Source organism: Apium graveolens, chromosome 9 (genome assembly GCF_009905375.1).
Source record: "Apium graveolens cultivar Ventura chromosome 9, ASM990537v1, whole genome shotgun sequence".
Classification (NCBI taxonomy): domain Eukaryota; kingdom Viridiplantae; phylum Streptophyta; class Magnoliopsida; order Apiales; family Apiaceae; genus Apium; species Apium graveolens.
This window is the reverse complement of record NC_133655.1, coordinates 159,481,450-159,498,732: the sequence shown is the minus strand read 5'-3', so window position 1 is coordinate 159,498,732 and position 17,283 is coordinate 159,481,450. Positions and strand designations below refer to the sequence as shown.

The following is a 17,283-nucleotide window of genomic DNA, read 5'->3' as shown; positions in this document are numbered from 1 at the left end:
CAATTATAAACAAAGCTAATCTAAAACGAAGTTGCAGATTAAAAAAAAAGAGTATATTGCAGTTGTAATCCACATATTTGAACAAAAAACACTTAAGTACTCGTGTTTAAGTTGGCGTGGTTTTGCCCCCCAAACATCGTAATTAATTTTAGTTTATAAATTTTCGTCAGTTTTTCTCCGTTAAGGTTAAAAAGTATAAGGGCGTTTTGGTAAATACGTTATATAATTTTCAATTTTACAAAAAAACATATGTAATAATTCGACTTAATATTCTAAATAATAATTATTTTATTTATAAAAAAATATACTTACATATTGATTAAATAAAGGATGATTTAATTTATAAAAAAATAAATATTTTTATGAAAATGAAATTACGATTAGATTTTTTTGTTAAGTTCACTCTTAATAATTCGAAAAAGGAAAAATATTGTAGGTGAATTTTATGAGATTACAATTATCATATTTATTTCTTTTAAGTTAAGATAGATTAAATATTAAAATTTGAATACAAAAGTATTTTGGGCAATTAAATTAAATTGGTTTACATTTTTTTTATAAAAATCAAAAGTTATATTATACAATTATAAAAATGCCCCGTACTAAAATTCAAATTTAGCAATAAGAGCATGAATTTGACAGAAGTGTTACAAAATGAAACTGATTCTTAAGTTTAGGGGAAGAAATGACACCAACTTAAATATGGGCACTTATCTGCTTTTTGGCCAAACTATGAATTACAAAGCACTCAGGGGAGGAATGGGGGACCGAAGGGAGTCCCAGTCCCCGCCAACTGCGTAATAACCCCAAAATTTTAATATAAAATTTTAAAATTACTATCAAAAATTTTTTTGGTCCCCTAGATTTAAAAAAAAAATTGAAATTGAGAATTGATTATACAAAATTTTATTGATTTTGTTAATTATTTCATTTAAAATAATATTGATTAGATGAAATCATGGAATTTGTTCATTAATCTTAATAATTAATAAATAAACATATAAGATAAAGATAGTACGATTTGAAACAAAAAAAAAGATGCTTAAAACTAAAGTCTAAAAACAGAACATACTTGTTCAGTTGTTCTGCTCCGGTCCCAAAACCCCCAATACACACTATACATACAAGTTACAAAATTACAATCCCTAATATCATCTCTCTTTATCTACTCTATCTTTGCATATAATCCGTAAATATGAGTAAGAGAAAAGAGACTACATCCTATTTTCAACCCAAGAAGAAGAAAACAACTACTTGTGAAGATGAAGAACCTTCTGCCGCCTCAATTGAAGTCACTGGAGATGGAGTTGAGCCTCTGATTTTTGGTGGAATAAACAGAAACTCCGAGCAAAATCCTCAAAATCCAGAGATTGTTAATGCATGTATTGATTCTGATAACACTGATGAAATTATTGATTTCAATTCGTTAATACGTGATCCTGGTTTGCGGAAACAAATTGAGACTTATCATCCAAATAAAAAAGATTTAATTAGGAGAGCATACATTGATCTTGGCCCATATCAACCTGTGCAAGTTTATCCCTTCTCTGGTCCAGAAAATCATCCCCGTCGATTTCAAAAGAGTTGGTTTGATAAATTTCCTTGGTTAGAGTACTCCCCAGAAAAAGATGCAGCATATTGTTTTTATTGTTTTCTTTTTGCTAAAAATCCATTAGGAAGGTGTGGCTCGAATACTTTTACTGTCAAGGGGTTTAACAGTTGGAGGAAAGTAAATAATGGAAAAGATTGTGCTTTTAGATGTCATGTTGGGAAAGGAGATGGTTCTAATTCAACTCATAATTTTGCGGCTAAATGTTATTATAATCTTAAAAATCAGCCTTGTCACTTGGAGAAGATAGTGGAGAAAACAAAGTGCAGAAGAGATCAAACGAAATCGAATGCGTCTTAAAACATCGATAGATGCAATCAAATGGTTGACATTCCAAGCTTGTGCATTCAGAGGACATGATGAAAGCTGCAACTCGAAGAATCAGGGTAATTTTCTTGAGATGTTAAAACTTTTGGCTTCTTACAATCCTCAAGTAGAAGAAATAATTTTAGATAAAGCCCCCAAAAATGCCAAATACACTTCACCAAAAATTCAAAAAGAATTTTTACATGTTTTTCCTAGGAAAGTACAAGATTTAATTTGTCATGAAATTGATGATGCAAAATATTATTTGATTGTGGATAAATCTAGAGATATTTCTAAAAGGGAGCAAATGGCTATTGTGGTTAGGTTCGTTGATAAAAACGGCTTTGTGAGGGAGCGTTTCTTGGATTTAGTCCATGTTAAAGATACAACTTCTTTAACTTTAAAGACTGAAATATGTGCTATCTTGTCTCATCATAATCTTAATGTCCAGAACATAAGAGGTCAAGGATATGATGGTGCCAGTAATATTCGTGGTGAGTGGAATGGGCTGCAAGCCTTGTTTCTTAAAGATTGTCCTTATGCATATTACATTCATTGTATAGCACATCAATTACAATTAGCACTTGTGGCTGCAACAAGAGAAGTACCTCAGATTCACACTTTCTTTCAAAATATGGTCTTTATTATCAATGCGGTTACTAGTTCTTCTAAGCGGCATGATGAGTTGCAAGCTAATCAAATTGCTGAAATTGAACATTTAAAGGAAATAGAAGAGATTCAAACAGGTAAAGGTCTCAATCAAATTGGAACATTACAACGTCCCAGAGATACTAGATGGAGTTCACATTTCACTGCTATATGTAGTTTGATAAGAATGTATGGTGCTACTCGCTCGGTTTTAATTGACGTTGCTGCTCAAGGGACAACTTTTTCTCAATGAGGTGATGCTTTAAGTGCTATTAAAATGTTAATGTCTTATGAATTTGTGTTTACTTTACATGTGGTTAAGGAGATAATGGCTATTACTGATCTACTTTGTCGAGCATTACAACAAAAGTCTCAAGATATTTTAAATGCCAAGCATCTGGTTTCTACTTCAAAGATGTTGATTCAAAAATTGAGAAATGATGGTTGGGAGAGTCTCTTAGAAAATGTGAGATCATTTTGTGAACGACATACTAACTTGATTCCAGATATGAATGCTCCCTACTTTGATGTGCTTAAATCTCTTCGTCGACAAGGAAAACAAAAGTAAATGGTGACAATGGAACATCATTACCGAGTAGAAATCTTTACAGCTGCCATAGATCAACAATTACATGAGCTAAACAATATATTCAGTGAACAAATGACGGAGCTTCTCATTTTAAGTGCATCACTAAATCTTAGGGATGGTTACAGGTCTTTCAACATAGAGAACATTTGCAAGTTAGCTGAAAAGTTTTATCCAGAAGATTTGTTAGGTCACACACACACACTATAGAGGGGGTGAATACAGTGTATAGTACACTTAAATCGAACTTTAAGAAATTAAGTAACAGAAAACAAACTTTATTGAAACAATAAACTCTGTTACAGTATGGAACTGTTACCTCTCAGTGATAAACAAATATCACGAGAGCTACTAGAGTTACAATGAATAATCTTTTCTAATAATGATAACACTTATAGTGTAAACCCTATGTCTGTGTTTATATACTACACAGTTACAAGATAATCGCTAATTGATATGGAATATAATTCTGCTTCCTAAAATATATCAATCAGATATCTTTTCTTCCAAGTATTCCATTCTTCACGGAATTCCTTCTTCATGCATATCTCTTTTTATGTTTATCTCGGTCTTCTTTCCTTTAATCAGCTACTGTCCTTATCTGATTGTCCTTCAGCACTTAAGTTCTGATATCTATCTTCTGATGATTATCTCCTGATAATATAAGTACTGATATCCTTAAGTCCTGACTTCCAGTATAAGTACTGATCAACAGTTAAGTACTGATTTATCCTGTTCACGTAAGATCTGAAAGCTAAACATAAAACATATTAGCCATGACATTATCAAATATATCTAACAATCTCCCCCAACTTGTAAATTAACAAAATATACAAGTTTAACAGATATTTGATGATGTCAAAAACATTAAGTACAAATGCATGAGAAATAGACTAGATAACTACAACTTACAGTCCTTAAAGTTTTTACCAATTTCAACTTCTGATAACAACTTCAATCTGTATAAATATCAGAATTTAAGTAGTTGTAGATCTTCGACTTGGCTTCTTCATTTTCTGATCTCTCTGATGTCAGGAGTTGTTCTGAGATATTTCTTCAACAAACATTTCTCAGCATATCTTAGTTCATCAATCATTCTCCTTTTAACACCTTTAAGCTCTGCAGTATCTTCAGCAGTTTGAAAGATTGCAGCTCTGAGATCATTAATCTTTGCTTTTCTCAACTCCTGATCTAGTCTTATAACATAAGCTTTGTCAGACTCAAGATTGAATTCAAGTCCCTTAATACCAAGATACGTTCTGATCTGTGCAGTATTAGGCTTCATATCAACAATATCACCATTGTGATCTCTGTACTTTAGAACATATATGCTGTCAGACTTAACAGAATAAAGCCTTTTTTGTCTCTGAATCTGTTCTTTTAAGTAGTTTGCAGCAGTCTCTGTTATTCTGTCATCCACTTGAAGTAAGAAAAGTACATGCTCCAATTCTTCAAAATACTTCAAAGGAATGGCATTTTGTCTTATATGATAAACCCTACCATTTGTCATGAAATACAACATGATGTATTCTTTCAAGTAGGTATGGTAAACCATCTGTACAGATTCCAGTTGATTCAATCTCTCAGGAGTTGCTCCAATACCTGGTTCACTCAAGGAAGTTGGATCATTGGTAGTGTTGTGTACTCTTCTTTCATCAGCACTTCCCAATCCAGTTTTATCTCTAGCTTCCTTTCCAGTAACTACTCTTGCTTCAAAACCACTTGCAGTAGTCTTCAAAGATTGAGTCTGTTTTGCTTTAGTGAATCCTGGTAGGAGTGTCTTTGATCTATTTTCTGATATCAAGTTAATTTGAGCTCTATCAGAGGTTACTTGCTTCTTCTGAATATCAGAACTTACAATTTCTTGACTCTGAACAACTTGAGCCATGTCAGAGGTTGTTTTAAGAACTTTTCTTGAAGTCAGAGCAAGATCATCTTTTCCATCAGTAATTTTTTCTTCCTCAGGAGGTACATGAGCCTTGATAGGTTCACCAACCTTTTCTTTACCCTTGGATCTTGGATCTATCTGTGGTTGTGATCTAGCCAATGTTGCTTCAGTATGTGTCCTTTCTTTGATCACAATGCCTTTAAGTTTTGGAAGTAACTTTTTACCAGAAGCTTCAGATTTAGATGTGACTTTCTCTGATTTAAGTCTGGCTTCTTCTTCCTTTAAACTTTCCAAGTCCATCCCTGGATTTTCTTGAAGAAATAACTGTCTTGACATTTCCTCATCAAGATCTAGAAGTTCATCAGAACTTATCATTTTACCAGCAGCAGAATTTATTCTTTTCCCAGTATCAGAACTTGTTCTGTGACTAGCTTGTCTTGATGTAAACCTTCTACCTTGACTATGACCACTACCCATTCCAGAGTTTCCTTGGTCATCTTTTCCATCATCCTTTCCTTTCAGTGTCTTGTTGGTTTTGCATTTGGACTTAATTACCTTCTCCCCCTTTTTGGCATCAGCAGGTAATAAAAGAGAGATAAGTAGTTCCACTGAGGTCTGGATTTCAGTAAGTTGCGATTGCTGAGAAGCTTGATTTGTCAGAATTTGATCAATCTGAGCTTGTTGTTTCTCTTGAGTTTTCTCAATATAAGCAATCCTGTCAATGGTAGGTTGAAAGAACTTTTTCTTATCAAATTTCCAAACTTGTTCCTGTTTGATAAAGTTCTCCTGAATCTTGTGTAGCTCTGCATGAGTATTGGAATGAAGACCTTGTAGATGTTTAGTACTAAATGCAGTGACTCTAAGCTGGGTTTTAAAATCATCAGAATTTAACATTTCATCAGCTTTAGTCAAGTGCTCAGCAAGATGTAAAGCATTTGGAACACATGAAACTGAGTTCCATTCCTTAGTCCACTCCTGACCTGCAGGAGTTTCACTCCAAGGCACTGGTGCATCCCTGATAACAAACTCCTTTACCAGTTCAGACTTAGGAAGAGTCGGTGGAGGAATATGTCCTGAAGGACCTGCTTCATCAGCATCTATAGTTGTAGCAGCTTCACCAGTATCTCCAACATTTGCAGCATCAGAACTTAAAGAATCATTATCTTCTGATAAGACAACAGTGTGAGTAGCAATGGAGGCTTCAGCATCCTCTAATTGCTGATCTGATACTAAGTTCTGATCAACAGCCATATCCTAATGCTCACCTAAAATCTGATCATCAGCATCTTGATGCAGAGAAGGTGTTGTTGATAACTCTGGAGTTTGAACAGCATCAGTAATAGGTGTTGTGGAAGGATTATTTATTGTTAGAGCTTCTAAGAAAAGTATTATAGGCACAACCAGGTTCTGAATATCAATTTCAGCACTTGTGCCTGGATCAACAAGAGACACAGATGGTGAGTTAGCCTTGTCAGATACAGCTTCCTGAGATGGAGTTGATGGAGAAGAAGTGACTGGAGCAAATTCCTTGTCTTGTGAGATCAGAGATTCCTGATCCCCTTCCTTAGCTGCTTCCTCCTCATCATCTGAAACTGGCCTTTGTGCCCTCTGTTTCTTGTACTTCCTTGTTGATTTGGATTCCTTGGGAGTTTCAGGAACTATCATACGTCTAAGCCTCTTGAGAAGCCTAGAACCCCCAATTTCAGAATCCTTCTGAGAAATTGCTTTCTCAGCTTCAACCACCACAGGTTCTGAAGAAGGAATCTGTTCCTCAGAATCTGATTCATCTCTCAAAGTAATTCTCCTCCTCCTCTTTTGAGGTGTTTGAGGAACAGTCTTTGTTCTCTTTGGCTTAGAGGATGTAGGCTTCACAGGAGGTGGTTGGACATCAGAGTAAACAGATCTATAAGTATCAGGAGCAGCATTTACCAGGATCTGTTTCACAGACTTAGGAATCTGTAATGGTCTAACCACTTTCTTCTTAGTATCAGCATTTACCAGGCCATTAAAATATCGTTTTGCAACCTTAAAAGGTGGGGTTTGAGTGCTGACTAAATGAGGCTCATCAGTACAGTAAGTGTAAATAAGTTGACAGAATCTAGCAAAATAAACAACATCTCGATCCTCTGTCATCCTATCCCCAATAAAACCAATTATTCCAGTTGCAAAATCAAAATGAGTTTGATGGATAATAGCATACCCTATGTGCTGACTCAGAATTGGGATAGCATCAAAATTTGAACATTTGTTCTCAAAAGCTTTGGTGATGCAATCAAAGAAGAAACTCCATTCTCTTCTGATATTAGCCCGTTTCAACTGTCCAAGAACTTAACAGTCATCAGAACATAATTTCTTAACTCGAAAAAGGAATGCCCATCTTAGTAAATACTCATACAAGTTCTGAGTTATGGACGTCAGAACTTAATCATCAGGACGTGTAACTTAGAACTTGTCCTCAGAATTTGTGCAATAATGACACAATGACTGTTTATCTAAAATAATATAGACCACCACAGAAATTTTCATCATTCAGATGGAGTGATTAGTGTGTGCATTAAGCTAAAAATAGACAAAGAGTAAAGTCTGATTTACTTCAGTACATCTTAGAAATAAGGCATAACTAAAATTTGCTAAAGATCTGTCATTGTCCTGAAACCTACTGATGAATGAGTTCATGCTAGAGTCCATCTCAACTGTTTTGTGCTAATTTTATGCATCTTTTGCAATTCTGTTTTACAGTGGCTTCTCAGTGTAAGTGAGTCACGACTGTTTATCAGAATTTATGCTATTTTCAGAGTATTTCTCCAGTAATCATAGAGTGTGAAAAGTCACCAAGAAAATATTTTGCTTTTTTGATGCATATTTACTTAATACCAGCAATGCACTTGGGTCGTCCCTTCCATATTTTTACTCTAGATCTCAAAGGAGTACCTGATTTTAATCTTTGATCTTTTTGCTTTTTCTTTTGATAAGAGAAGTTTATCAGCACTTAGTACATTCAGCAGTTTTACTAGTATCAGAACTTAACAGATGAGTAGCATTATTCTAATTTGTGACTTAGTAATAAGATATACAAAGTAAACTTAACTAAGCTCAGTTATCAGAATTTGCTAGTGTCATAAGATTTCCACTGAAATAATTACTTCTTCCATGGAATCATTTGTTTATTGAAGACTACTAGGTCAGTATCTAGCACAGTTATCCTCATAGGAATGAATAGGTACTAGAACAAACATATCACTTATCATAGTTTAGAAACATGTATCAGACAACAGTCAGTACTTAAAGACATTTATCAATTAAGCACAGAATATACAATGAGATTAATTCTGTAAATACTGAGCATAAAGTCTGATTCATAGAACAAGTCTAAGCAGATTTAGAGAAAGAACCTGAAACCATTCCAAGTTCATTTACCAATCTTGTAAAAGTAGCTTCACATAATGGTTTTGTGAAGATATCTGCCAATTGTTGATCTGTGGGAACAAAATGCAATTCCACTGTACCTTCATCCAAATGTTCCCTGATGAAGTGGTACCTGATGCTGATGTGCTTTGTCATTGAGTGTTGAACTGGATTACCTGTCATAGCAATAGCACTTTGATTATCACAGTAAATAGGGATTTTGAAATATGTTAACCCATAATCCAGTAACTGATTCTTCATCCAAAGAATCTGTGCACAACAGCTTCCTGCAGCAATATACTCTGCTTCTGCAGTTGATGTGGAAATTGACTTTTGTTTCTTGCTGTACCAAGAAACCAATCTGCCTCCAAGAAATTGGCAGCTTCCACTTGTGTTTTTCCTGTCAATTTTGCAACCTGCAAAATCTGCATCTGAGTAACCTATTAGTTTAAAATCTGATTCTCTAGGATACCATAATCCCAGAGCAGCTGTTCCTTTAAGATACTTAAAGATTCTTTTTACAGCTGTTAAGTGAGGTTCTCTTGGATCTGCTTAAAATCTTGCACAAAGACAGGTAGCATACATGATATCAGGTCTACTAGCAGTTAGATAGAGTAGAGAGCCAATCATACCTCTGTAGTCAGTAATATCTACTGATTTACCGATATCCTTATCCAGTTTTGTTGCAGTGGCCATTGGAGTGTTAGCACTTGAACAATCTTGCATTCCAAATTTCTTTAGCAAGTTTCTGGTGTATTTGGTTTGACAAATAAAAGTGCCTTCCTCATTCTGCTTGACTTGAAGGCCCAGAAAATAGCTAAGTTCCCCCATCATACTCATCTGATATCTTGACTGCATTAGTTTGGCAAACTTCTTGCAAAGTTTGTCATTTGTAGATCCAAAAATGATATCATCAATATAAATCTGGACCAGAAGTAATTCCTTTCCATGGTTGAGGTAGAACAGTGTTTTGTCTATTGTCCCTCTGTGGAATCCACTTTCCAGAAGAAACTGAGCTAAAGTCTCATACCATGCTCTAGGAGCTTGCTTAAGTCCATAAAGTGCTTTGTCAAGTCTGTAGACATAGTCTGGATGTTTGGTATCTACAAAACCTGGAGGTTGTTCAACATATACCTCTTCCTCCAATTCTCCATTGAGAAAAGCACTTTTCACATCCATTTGAAAGACAGTAAACTTTTTGTGAGCAGCATAAGACAAAAATATCCTTATGGCTTCTAACCTAGCAACTGGTGCAAATGTTTCATCATAATCAATTCCCTCCTGTTGAGAATATCCTTTTACAACCAGCCTTGCCTTATTCCTTGTAATTATGCCATCACTGTCAGTTTTGTTTCTGAATACCCACTTTGTACCAACAACAGATCTATTCTTTGGTCTTGGTTCTAGGGTCCAAACTTTGTTTCTTTCAAATTCATTCAACTCTTCCTGCATTGCTTGCACCCAATCAGCATCTTGAAGAGCTTCTTCCACTTTCTTTGGCTCAGTCTGAGAGAGAAAAGAATTGTAAAAACACTCATTTGAAGTACCTGTTCTAGTTCTGACACCTGCATCAGGATTTCCAATTATCAAATCAGGTGTATGTGATTTTGTCCACTTCCTTGTAGATGGAAGGTTTTCTCTAGAACTGGATGCTCCCCCATGATCCATGCTATCTTCATTTTCATTTTCTGATGCTCCCCCTGAAACTATGCTCTCTGAGTTGGATTCTTCAGTATTTAGATTTTCAGCACTATCAGAACTTGGCTTATCAGAACTTGACAAGTCAGAACTTGAAGAGCCAGATGCATGTTCGGATGTTTCTTGAGATGTGGTAGGATCTTGAGTATGCTCCCCCTGCATATGTGCATCTTCCTTTAACGTAGTCACCACAGTTTCAATAACATCAGAGTTTAATCCATCAGAGTTTGCAGTATCAGGACTTAGACTGTCAGGATTTTCAGTATCAGAATATAAGTCTTCATTTTCAAATCTCAGCTGATCATGGTCAATGAAATCTTTAAGACCAGTGATCTTCTTGTCATCAAAAGAGACATTGATAGATTCCATGACCACTTTTGTTCTCAAATTATAGACTCTGAAGGCTTTTGTGGAAAGTGGATATCCAACAAAGATTCCTTCATCAGCTTTTAGATCAAACTTTGATAGCTGTTCAGGATGAGTCTTGAGAACAAAACACTTGCATCCAAATACATGAAAATATTTCAGATTTGGCTTCTTTTTCTTCACCATCTCATATAGTGTTTTTCCATGCTTGTTAATGAGTGTTGCATTTTGAGTAAAACAAGCAGTCTGCACAGCTTCAGCCCAGAAATAGGTTGGAAGCTTTGCTTTTTCAAGCATTGTACGTGCAGCTTCAATGAGAGTTCTATTCTTCCTTTCAACAACTCCATTTTGCTGTGGAGTTCCAGGAGCAGAAAATTCCTGCTTTATTCCATGGCTTTTGCAGAACTCTTTCATTATCAAATTCTTGAACTCAGTGCCATTATCACTCCTTAAAATTTTCACAGAATCTTTGACCATTTTATCCAGCTGTTTGACATGATCAATCAAGATAGATGCAGTTTCACTTTTTGTGTGCAAGAAATACACCCATGTGTATCTGGTGAACTCATCCACTATGACCAACGCATACTTCTTCTTTGCAATATACATGAAATTTACTGGACCAAATAGATCAACATGTATAAGATGATAAGGCTCAAGAATTGATGAATCAGTCTTGCTCTTGAATGAAGATTTTCTTTGTTTGGCTTTCTGACATGAATCACAAAGACCATCAGGAGCAAATACTGTGTTTGGCAATCCTCTCACAAGATCTTTCTTGACCAGTTCATTTATATTGTTGAAATTTAAATGAGAGAGTTTCTTATGCCAATTCCAGCTTTCTTCAATTAATGCTCTACTTATCAGACAGATTGCAGAACCATCAGTACTTGTTGAAAGCTTAGCTTCATAAATGTTACCACGTCTGTATCCTTTCAGAACAACTTTGCCTTTAGATTTACTCACAATTTCACAGTGTTCTTCAAAGAAATCAACATGATAACCTCTGTCACAGATTTGACTTATACTCAGTAGGTTGTGTTTAAGTCCTGAGACCAGAGCTACTTGTTTAATTATGACATTTCCAAGATTGATATTGCCATATCCCAATGTTTTTCCAATGTTTCCATCTCCATAAGAAACACTTGGGCCAGCTTTCTCCACAAAGTCTGATAGCAGGGCCTTATTTCCAGTCATATGTCCTGAACATCCACTGTCCAGAACTAGAATATTTTTCCTGTTGCCCTGCAATCACAAAGACCACTAATTATTAGTTTTAAGGACCCAGACTTGCTTGAATCCTTTGGCCTTATTAAGTTTGTTAACATTTACAGCGGATTTAGCATCAGAGTTTATATTAACATTTTTCTTATCAGAATTTACACTATCAGACTTTGAATCAGAATTTACACTAGAAGGAACAATGGAAACTTTCTTCAAAGAAGGTTTTATTTGATAATAATCATAGTACAAACTATGATATTCCTTACAAGTATAAATGGAATGCCATAAACTACCACAATGAAAACAAGGATTTTGTGGTTTATATCTAACAGACTGACTCTTAACTCCTGATTTTGAAGGTAAGGAGTTAATATTCTTATTCTTCCTGCAAAAAGAAGCCAGATGGTTAGAACTTCCACAGTTATGACATGTTTTCCTAGGAGCATCAGGAACAGGTTTATAATCATTGCTTTTATTCACACCTTCCTTTCCATTCCTATTTTTCCTAGGTGATTTTACCTTGTTTGCATTCTTGACATCTTTCAGCTTATGCTTAAGCTGCTTCTTTGTCATTAAGCCTATGTTCACTTCAGCTATCTTTTTCTGTTTTAGTTTGTCAGAAGTTAATTCCTCTTTATCTTCTAATTTCTCATTTTTAGACTTTACAGTTACAAACTTAATAGGTTTAAACTTTGGCTTTTGCTTAATAACAGGCTTAATTTCTTCAGTTCCTTTATCATTCTTATCTTCTCCATAACCTAAGCCCTCTTTCCAGTTTCCACTACTTAGCAAATTTTGAGTTATTTTGCCAGAGTTAGTCCAAGTCCTGATAATCTCTCTTTCCTTTTCTAACTCAGTTTTTAGAGATTCATTTAATTTTAGCACTTCATTCCTAACATAAAAAGCATCATCTCTATCCTTCTGAGTTTGATGGAACATGACTAACTCTTTTTCTAAGAAATCATTCCTTTTCTTAAATGCAAGATTTTCAGAAGTTAATCTTTCACATGTTAAAGTTTGGTCTCTATAGCTAACAAACATGGTTTTAAGATATCTTCTCAACTCATTAATATCATCAGTATGAAAAGCATAAGTAGTCTGAGGTACCTTTGTTTCAGCAGCTTCAGAACTGCTCTCAGCACTTTCTTTATCAGCATTTGCCATCAATGCATAGTTCTCCTCACTTTCAGAGTCTGAGGTGTCTGTCCAGCTTTTCTGCTTTGTGACAAGAGCCTTGCCTCTGTCACCCTTTACCTTCTTGCGGTCAGGAGATATGTGGCCTTTCTCACCACAGTTATAGCATTTAACATTGGTATAATCTCCTCTGTCAGACTTTCCTCCTCTGCCTTCAGATCTTCTAAAATTCTTCTTATCAGAACTTATGCTTTTCCCGGAAAACTTCTTTCCCTTCCTGAACTTCCTGTATGCAATCTTTGTGATTCCTTTCACCATAAGAGCACACAGCTTCATCATCTCCTCATCAGCATCAGTCTCAGGCAAGCTTTCAGAATCTGAGTCATCATCACTCTCAGCACTTGATGACTCAGTATCAGACTTTATGAAAAGAGCTTTACCCTTGTCTTTCTTTGAGGAAGCTGCTTTGGGGAATTCTTCTTCAGCCTTAAGAGCAACTGTCCTTGACTTTCCTCCTTTCCTCTTGCTTCTTTGTTCCATCTCCAGCTCATGAGTCTTGAGCATTCCATAGATTTCGTCAAGAGTTGTTTCATCAAGATTGTAGTTGTCTCTTATTGTCGTTGCCTTCAAATCCCAGCATTCAGGAAGAGCTAACATGAACTTAAGGTTTGAATCTTCAAGATCATACTCTTTATCAACCAATGATAAATCATTCAAAAGTTTGACAAATCTATCATATAAATCATTCAATGACTCATTAGTCTTTGAGTCAAAGTGTTCATACTCTTGAGTGAGTATTGTCTTCCTGTTCTTCTTAATTGTTTCAGTTCCCTGACACCTTGTTTCCAGAGCATCCCATATCTCCTTAGCAGTCTTGCAGTTGATTACCCTGTTTGACATTACATTATCAATGGCACTATGCAGTAAGTGTCGTACCTTAGCATCCTTAGCAATTGATGTTATGTCCTCAGCAGTATAATCACTCTTCTCCTTTGGTACGGTCTTTGCTGCTTCACCTGCAACTGCAACAACGAGTTTGGTTGGTTTGTGAGGACCTTCCTTGATTCTATCCAGGTATTCTGGATCTGTTGCTTCCAGGAACATGGTCATCCTTACCTTCCATATGGGATATTCAGATGGTCTCAGTATGGGGACTCTGATGGTCTCATACCGACTCTGAATTTGTGTCTTTGGTGGTTCCTCAGTTGTGGTAGGCTTAGTTGGAGTTTCTGTGTCCGACATGATTGTGTTTGGATCTTTAACTGTATGTAAGTTAACAGATAGGCTCTGATACCAATTGTTAGGTCACACACACACTGTAGAGGGGGTGAATACAGTGTATAGTACACTTAAATCGAACTTTAAGAAATTAAGTAACAGAAAACAAACTTTATTGAAACAATAAACTCTGTTACAGTATGGAACTGTTACCTCTCAGTGATGAACAAATATCACGAGAGCTGCTAGAGTTACAATGAATAATCTTTTCTAATAATGATAACACTTATAGTGTAAACCCTATGTCTGTGTTTATATACTACACAGTTACAAGATAATCGCTAATTGATATGGAATATAATTCTGCTTCCTAAAATATATCAATCAGATATCTTTTCTTCCAAGTATTCCATTCTTCACGGAATTCCTTCTTCATGCATATCTCTTCTTATATTTATCTCGATCTTCTTTCCTTTAATCAGCTACTGTCCTTATCTGATTATCCTTCAGCACTCAAGTTCTGATATCTATCTTCTGATGATTATCTCCTGATAATATAAGTACTGATATCCTTAAGTCCTGACTTCCAGTATAAGTACTGATCAACAGTTAAGTACTGATTTATCCTGTTCACGTAAGATCTGAAAGCTAAACATAAAACATATTAGCCATGACATTATCAAATATATCTAACAAGATTTTTTGGGAGATGAAAAATCCATCTACAGTGTGAACTACAAAATAATGGGTTAGATGTTCCGGTTCATCCAGATTTGAAGAATCTGTCTACTCTTGGTGATTTATGTCATGGATTGGTAACCACAGGGAAAGCTGACATGTATCCATTAGTTGATAGACTATTAAGGCTTGTCTTGACTCTTACAGCATCTACTGCAACATCTGAACGAGTTTTTTCTGCTATGAAAATTGTGAAAACAAGTCTTCGCAATCGAATGGAAGATGAATTTCTTAGGGATTATTTGATAGTGTATATTGAAAAGGAGATTGCGGTGACCATTTCTGCCGAGGAGATCATTGATTCTTTTTATTTGATCAAAGAAAGGCGTGCACATCTCAAATAAATCGGTATATTTTCTACTTTTATTTATTTTGGTCCCCCATGTTAGATTTCTGGTTCCGCCCCTGAAAGCACTCTCTCTATTTTTTAATATATGATGAATTTATTTTTTGCTAAATTATATATGATGTTTGACTCCCTGACACATATGATTATGAAGTTTGATCATATAGTTAAAAAGTTTTTTTCGAAAAGTCTTTTTTTGTAAATAAAAGTTTTGATCTCATATTTTTACTTAAAAGAATTATTAAAGATAATAATTCTAATTATATGAACAATTTTCCTAAATATGTATGTCAAAAAGTCAACTATCATATTTTAAAAAACAAAGAAACTACCGCAATGTAATCACATAAAAAAGGGTATCACTCCCCCAAAAATTTACAGATGGGTGTCGGCGGACAAAATGGTGGTGGTGCCCCCCGTGACGCTTTTGGTCCCCTGTTGTTTAAGCATGCAGATGCGACTAGGCTTTTGTACATTTAAATTTAAATTTATATATTTACATAATTCGAGGATTTTAATTAGTAATTTAAAACAAACTAATTTCACTTCTCTTCATTTTTTTTTGCTATGACTTAAAGATGAAAAAAATCAGTTGATTTAGGTTAAAACCAAGTGGGTACAAACTTTTATAATACTTTATTAGTATGATAAAATTATGAGCTATTTGAGAATAAGTGAAGACTTAATTTGAAATTTGTAAAAAAAGAAGGCAACAAGTTATTAGTAATATAAACTGGACTTTGATACGAATACAAATTCGACATGAGAAAAGTGGAATTGGTTGGACTTGACTTGCAGGTGCTCGTGAAAGGGGGGGTTTTGGAAAACAACTGCTGAGATGCCGGCAATCACAAAACAAGTCAGGACATCATGGAGTCCCAATAATTCAATTATTAATTTGTTGTAACGTTGTGAAATTCAGAAGTTATATTTTCATTCAGACAAAATTTATTCAAATAAAGGTGCGTACATGTTAATATATTCATTCAGAAACAAAACTATAAACAAAAGTGTGCAGGGGTTAATTTTTTATGCATCTTTAACACGTACTAAAGTTTGAAATTTTGTTTTTAAATGTCAAAAGTCCTTTCTTTAACATTTTTGGGAAATTGAAAAACATCATTTTACATTACATGAAGCAAAACAAAATGTGAAATTAACTACTCAAATCTTTATCAAGCTGGCAAGGAAATTTGAAATAATATATGCAAAGTGTTTTAGATCTAAAGTGTATTTTTATTTTATTTTAAAGGTGTTCGGTGTTTGGTGTTTTTTTATATTGGTTTTTAAAATTGTGTTTCCAAATTAAAATGTTTATTGTTGTTATTAATATAGTTGATATGACGAAATAAATGCTTTTTTTAAAACGATTATTGGCCACATAAGACCCTATTTATATAAAGCAAAGCAAAGTAATATGATATTTACAACTGATTAAAATAGTAGAAATTAACTGGAGCTAGATTAATTATTTGGTATCTCCCGTGGAGGTGAAAATGATGATAATTTTATTATATGATATGTTATATGTTATATGCTTGTATATAACTAATAACTAGCATATTAACACGTGCAAGACATGCACCGTTTTCTAGCAATAAATTCCGATGCAGTGATATATGAGAAATTACAAGTATTTTATCTTAAATGTCTTCGACGAACTTATAATTTAAAATGACTAAATATACTCAGATCGGCTCACATAATCAAATAACAAATATATTACAAAAATGGGCTAAATTTTAAATTCAAAGTAAGAAGAAGTATTTCAAGTTTTTTTTTTATAAAAAAATTGATTATAATTTTAAAATAAACTGAAGTACATCGACCTTTTATAGTTGTGACACACAAATATGCATGCTTCTATTTTCAGTACAATTAAATATAGGAATTTTTACAATTTAATTTATTTAAAAAAGGGTTTACAACATACTTTTAAACTCAAAATGATTATTAAATATGGTAATAAGTAATTTATACTTAATGATTATTTAGATTCTTAAGTGACGATTTATTGTGTTACAATCATTCTTTTTTTTCAAGTTTGATGATTCTGATGATAACAAATATTTTGATTACAAGTGATGTATAAGTCAAATATGTTGTTGTTGTTCATA

General features: G+C 34.3%; 2 protein-coding genes across 2 annotated transcripts; both read left to right on the top strand.

The window, feature by feature from the left end:
- The first annotated feature begins 1,195 nt into the window (after nucleotides 1-1,195).
- On the top strand, nucleotides 1,196-2,816 carry LOC141685693 (uncharacterized). The gene is made up of 2 exons (XM_074490783.1): nucleotides 1,196-1,872; nucleotides 1,961-2,816. Exons 1-2 carry the CDS (start codon nucleotides 1,196-1,198, stop codon nucleotides 2,814-2,816), a joined length of 1,533 nt encoding a protein of 510 aa, XP_074346884.1.
- Nucleotides 2,817-3,131: 315 nt separating this feature from the next.
- Nucleotides 3,132-15,164, top strand: LOC141685692 (uncharacterized). Its single transcript, XM_074490782.1, has 2 exons — nucleotides 3,132-3,339; nucleotides 14,908-15,164. Exons 1-2 carry the CDS (start codon nucleotides 3,132-3,134, stop codon nucleotides 15,162-15,164), a joined length of 465 nt encoding a protein of 154 aa, XP_074346883.1.
- Nucleotides 15,165-17,283: the final 2,119 nt, after the last annotated feature.

What these genes read in the sequence shown, in the direction of transcription:
- LOC141685693 (XM_074490783.1), top strand. Translation starts at nt 1,196, where the DNA reads ATGAGTAAGAGAAAAGAGACTACATCCTATTTTCAACCCAAGAAGAAG. An exon ending in AAGATAGTGGAGAAAACAAA is followed by an intron (nt 1,873 to 1,960) that starts GTGCAGAAGAGA and finishes TTGTGCATTCAG; the next exon opens with AGGACATGATGAAAGCTGCA.
- LOC141685692 (XM_074490782.1), top strand. Translation starts at nt 3,132, where the DNA reads ATGGTGACAATGGAACATCATTACCGAGTAGAAATCTTTACAGCTGCC. An exon ending in TTATCCAGAAGATTTGTTAG is followed by an intron (nt 3,340 to 14,907) that starts GTCACACACACA and finishes TGGTAACCACAG; the next exon opens with GGAAAGCTGACATGTATCCA.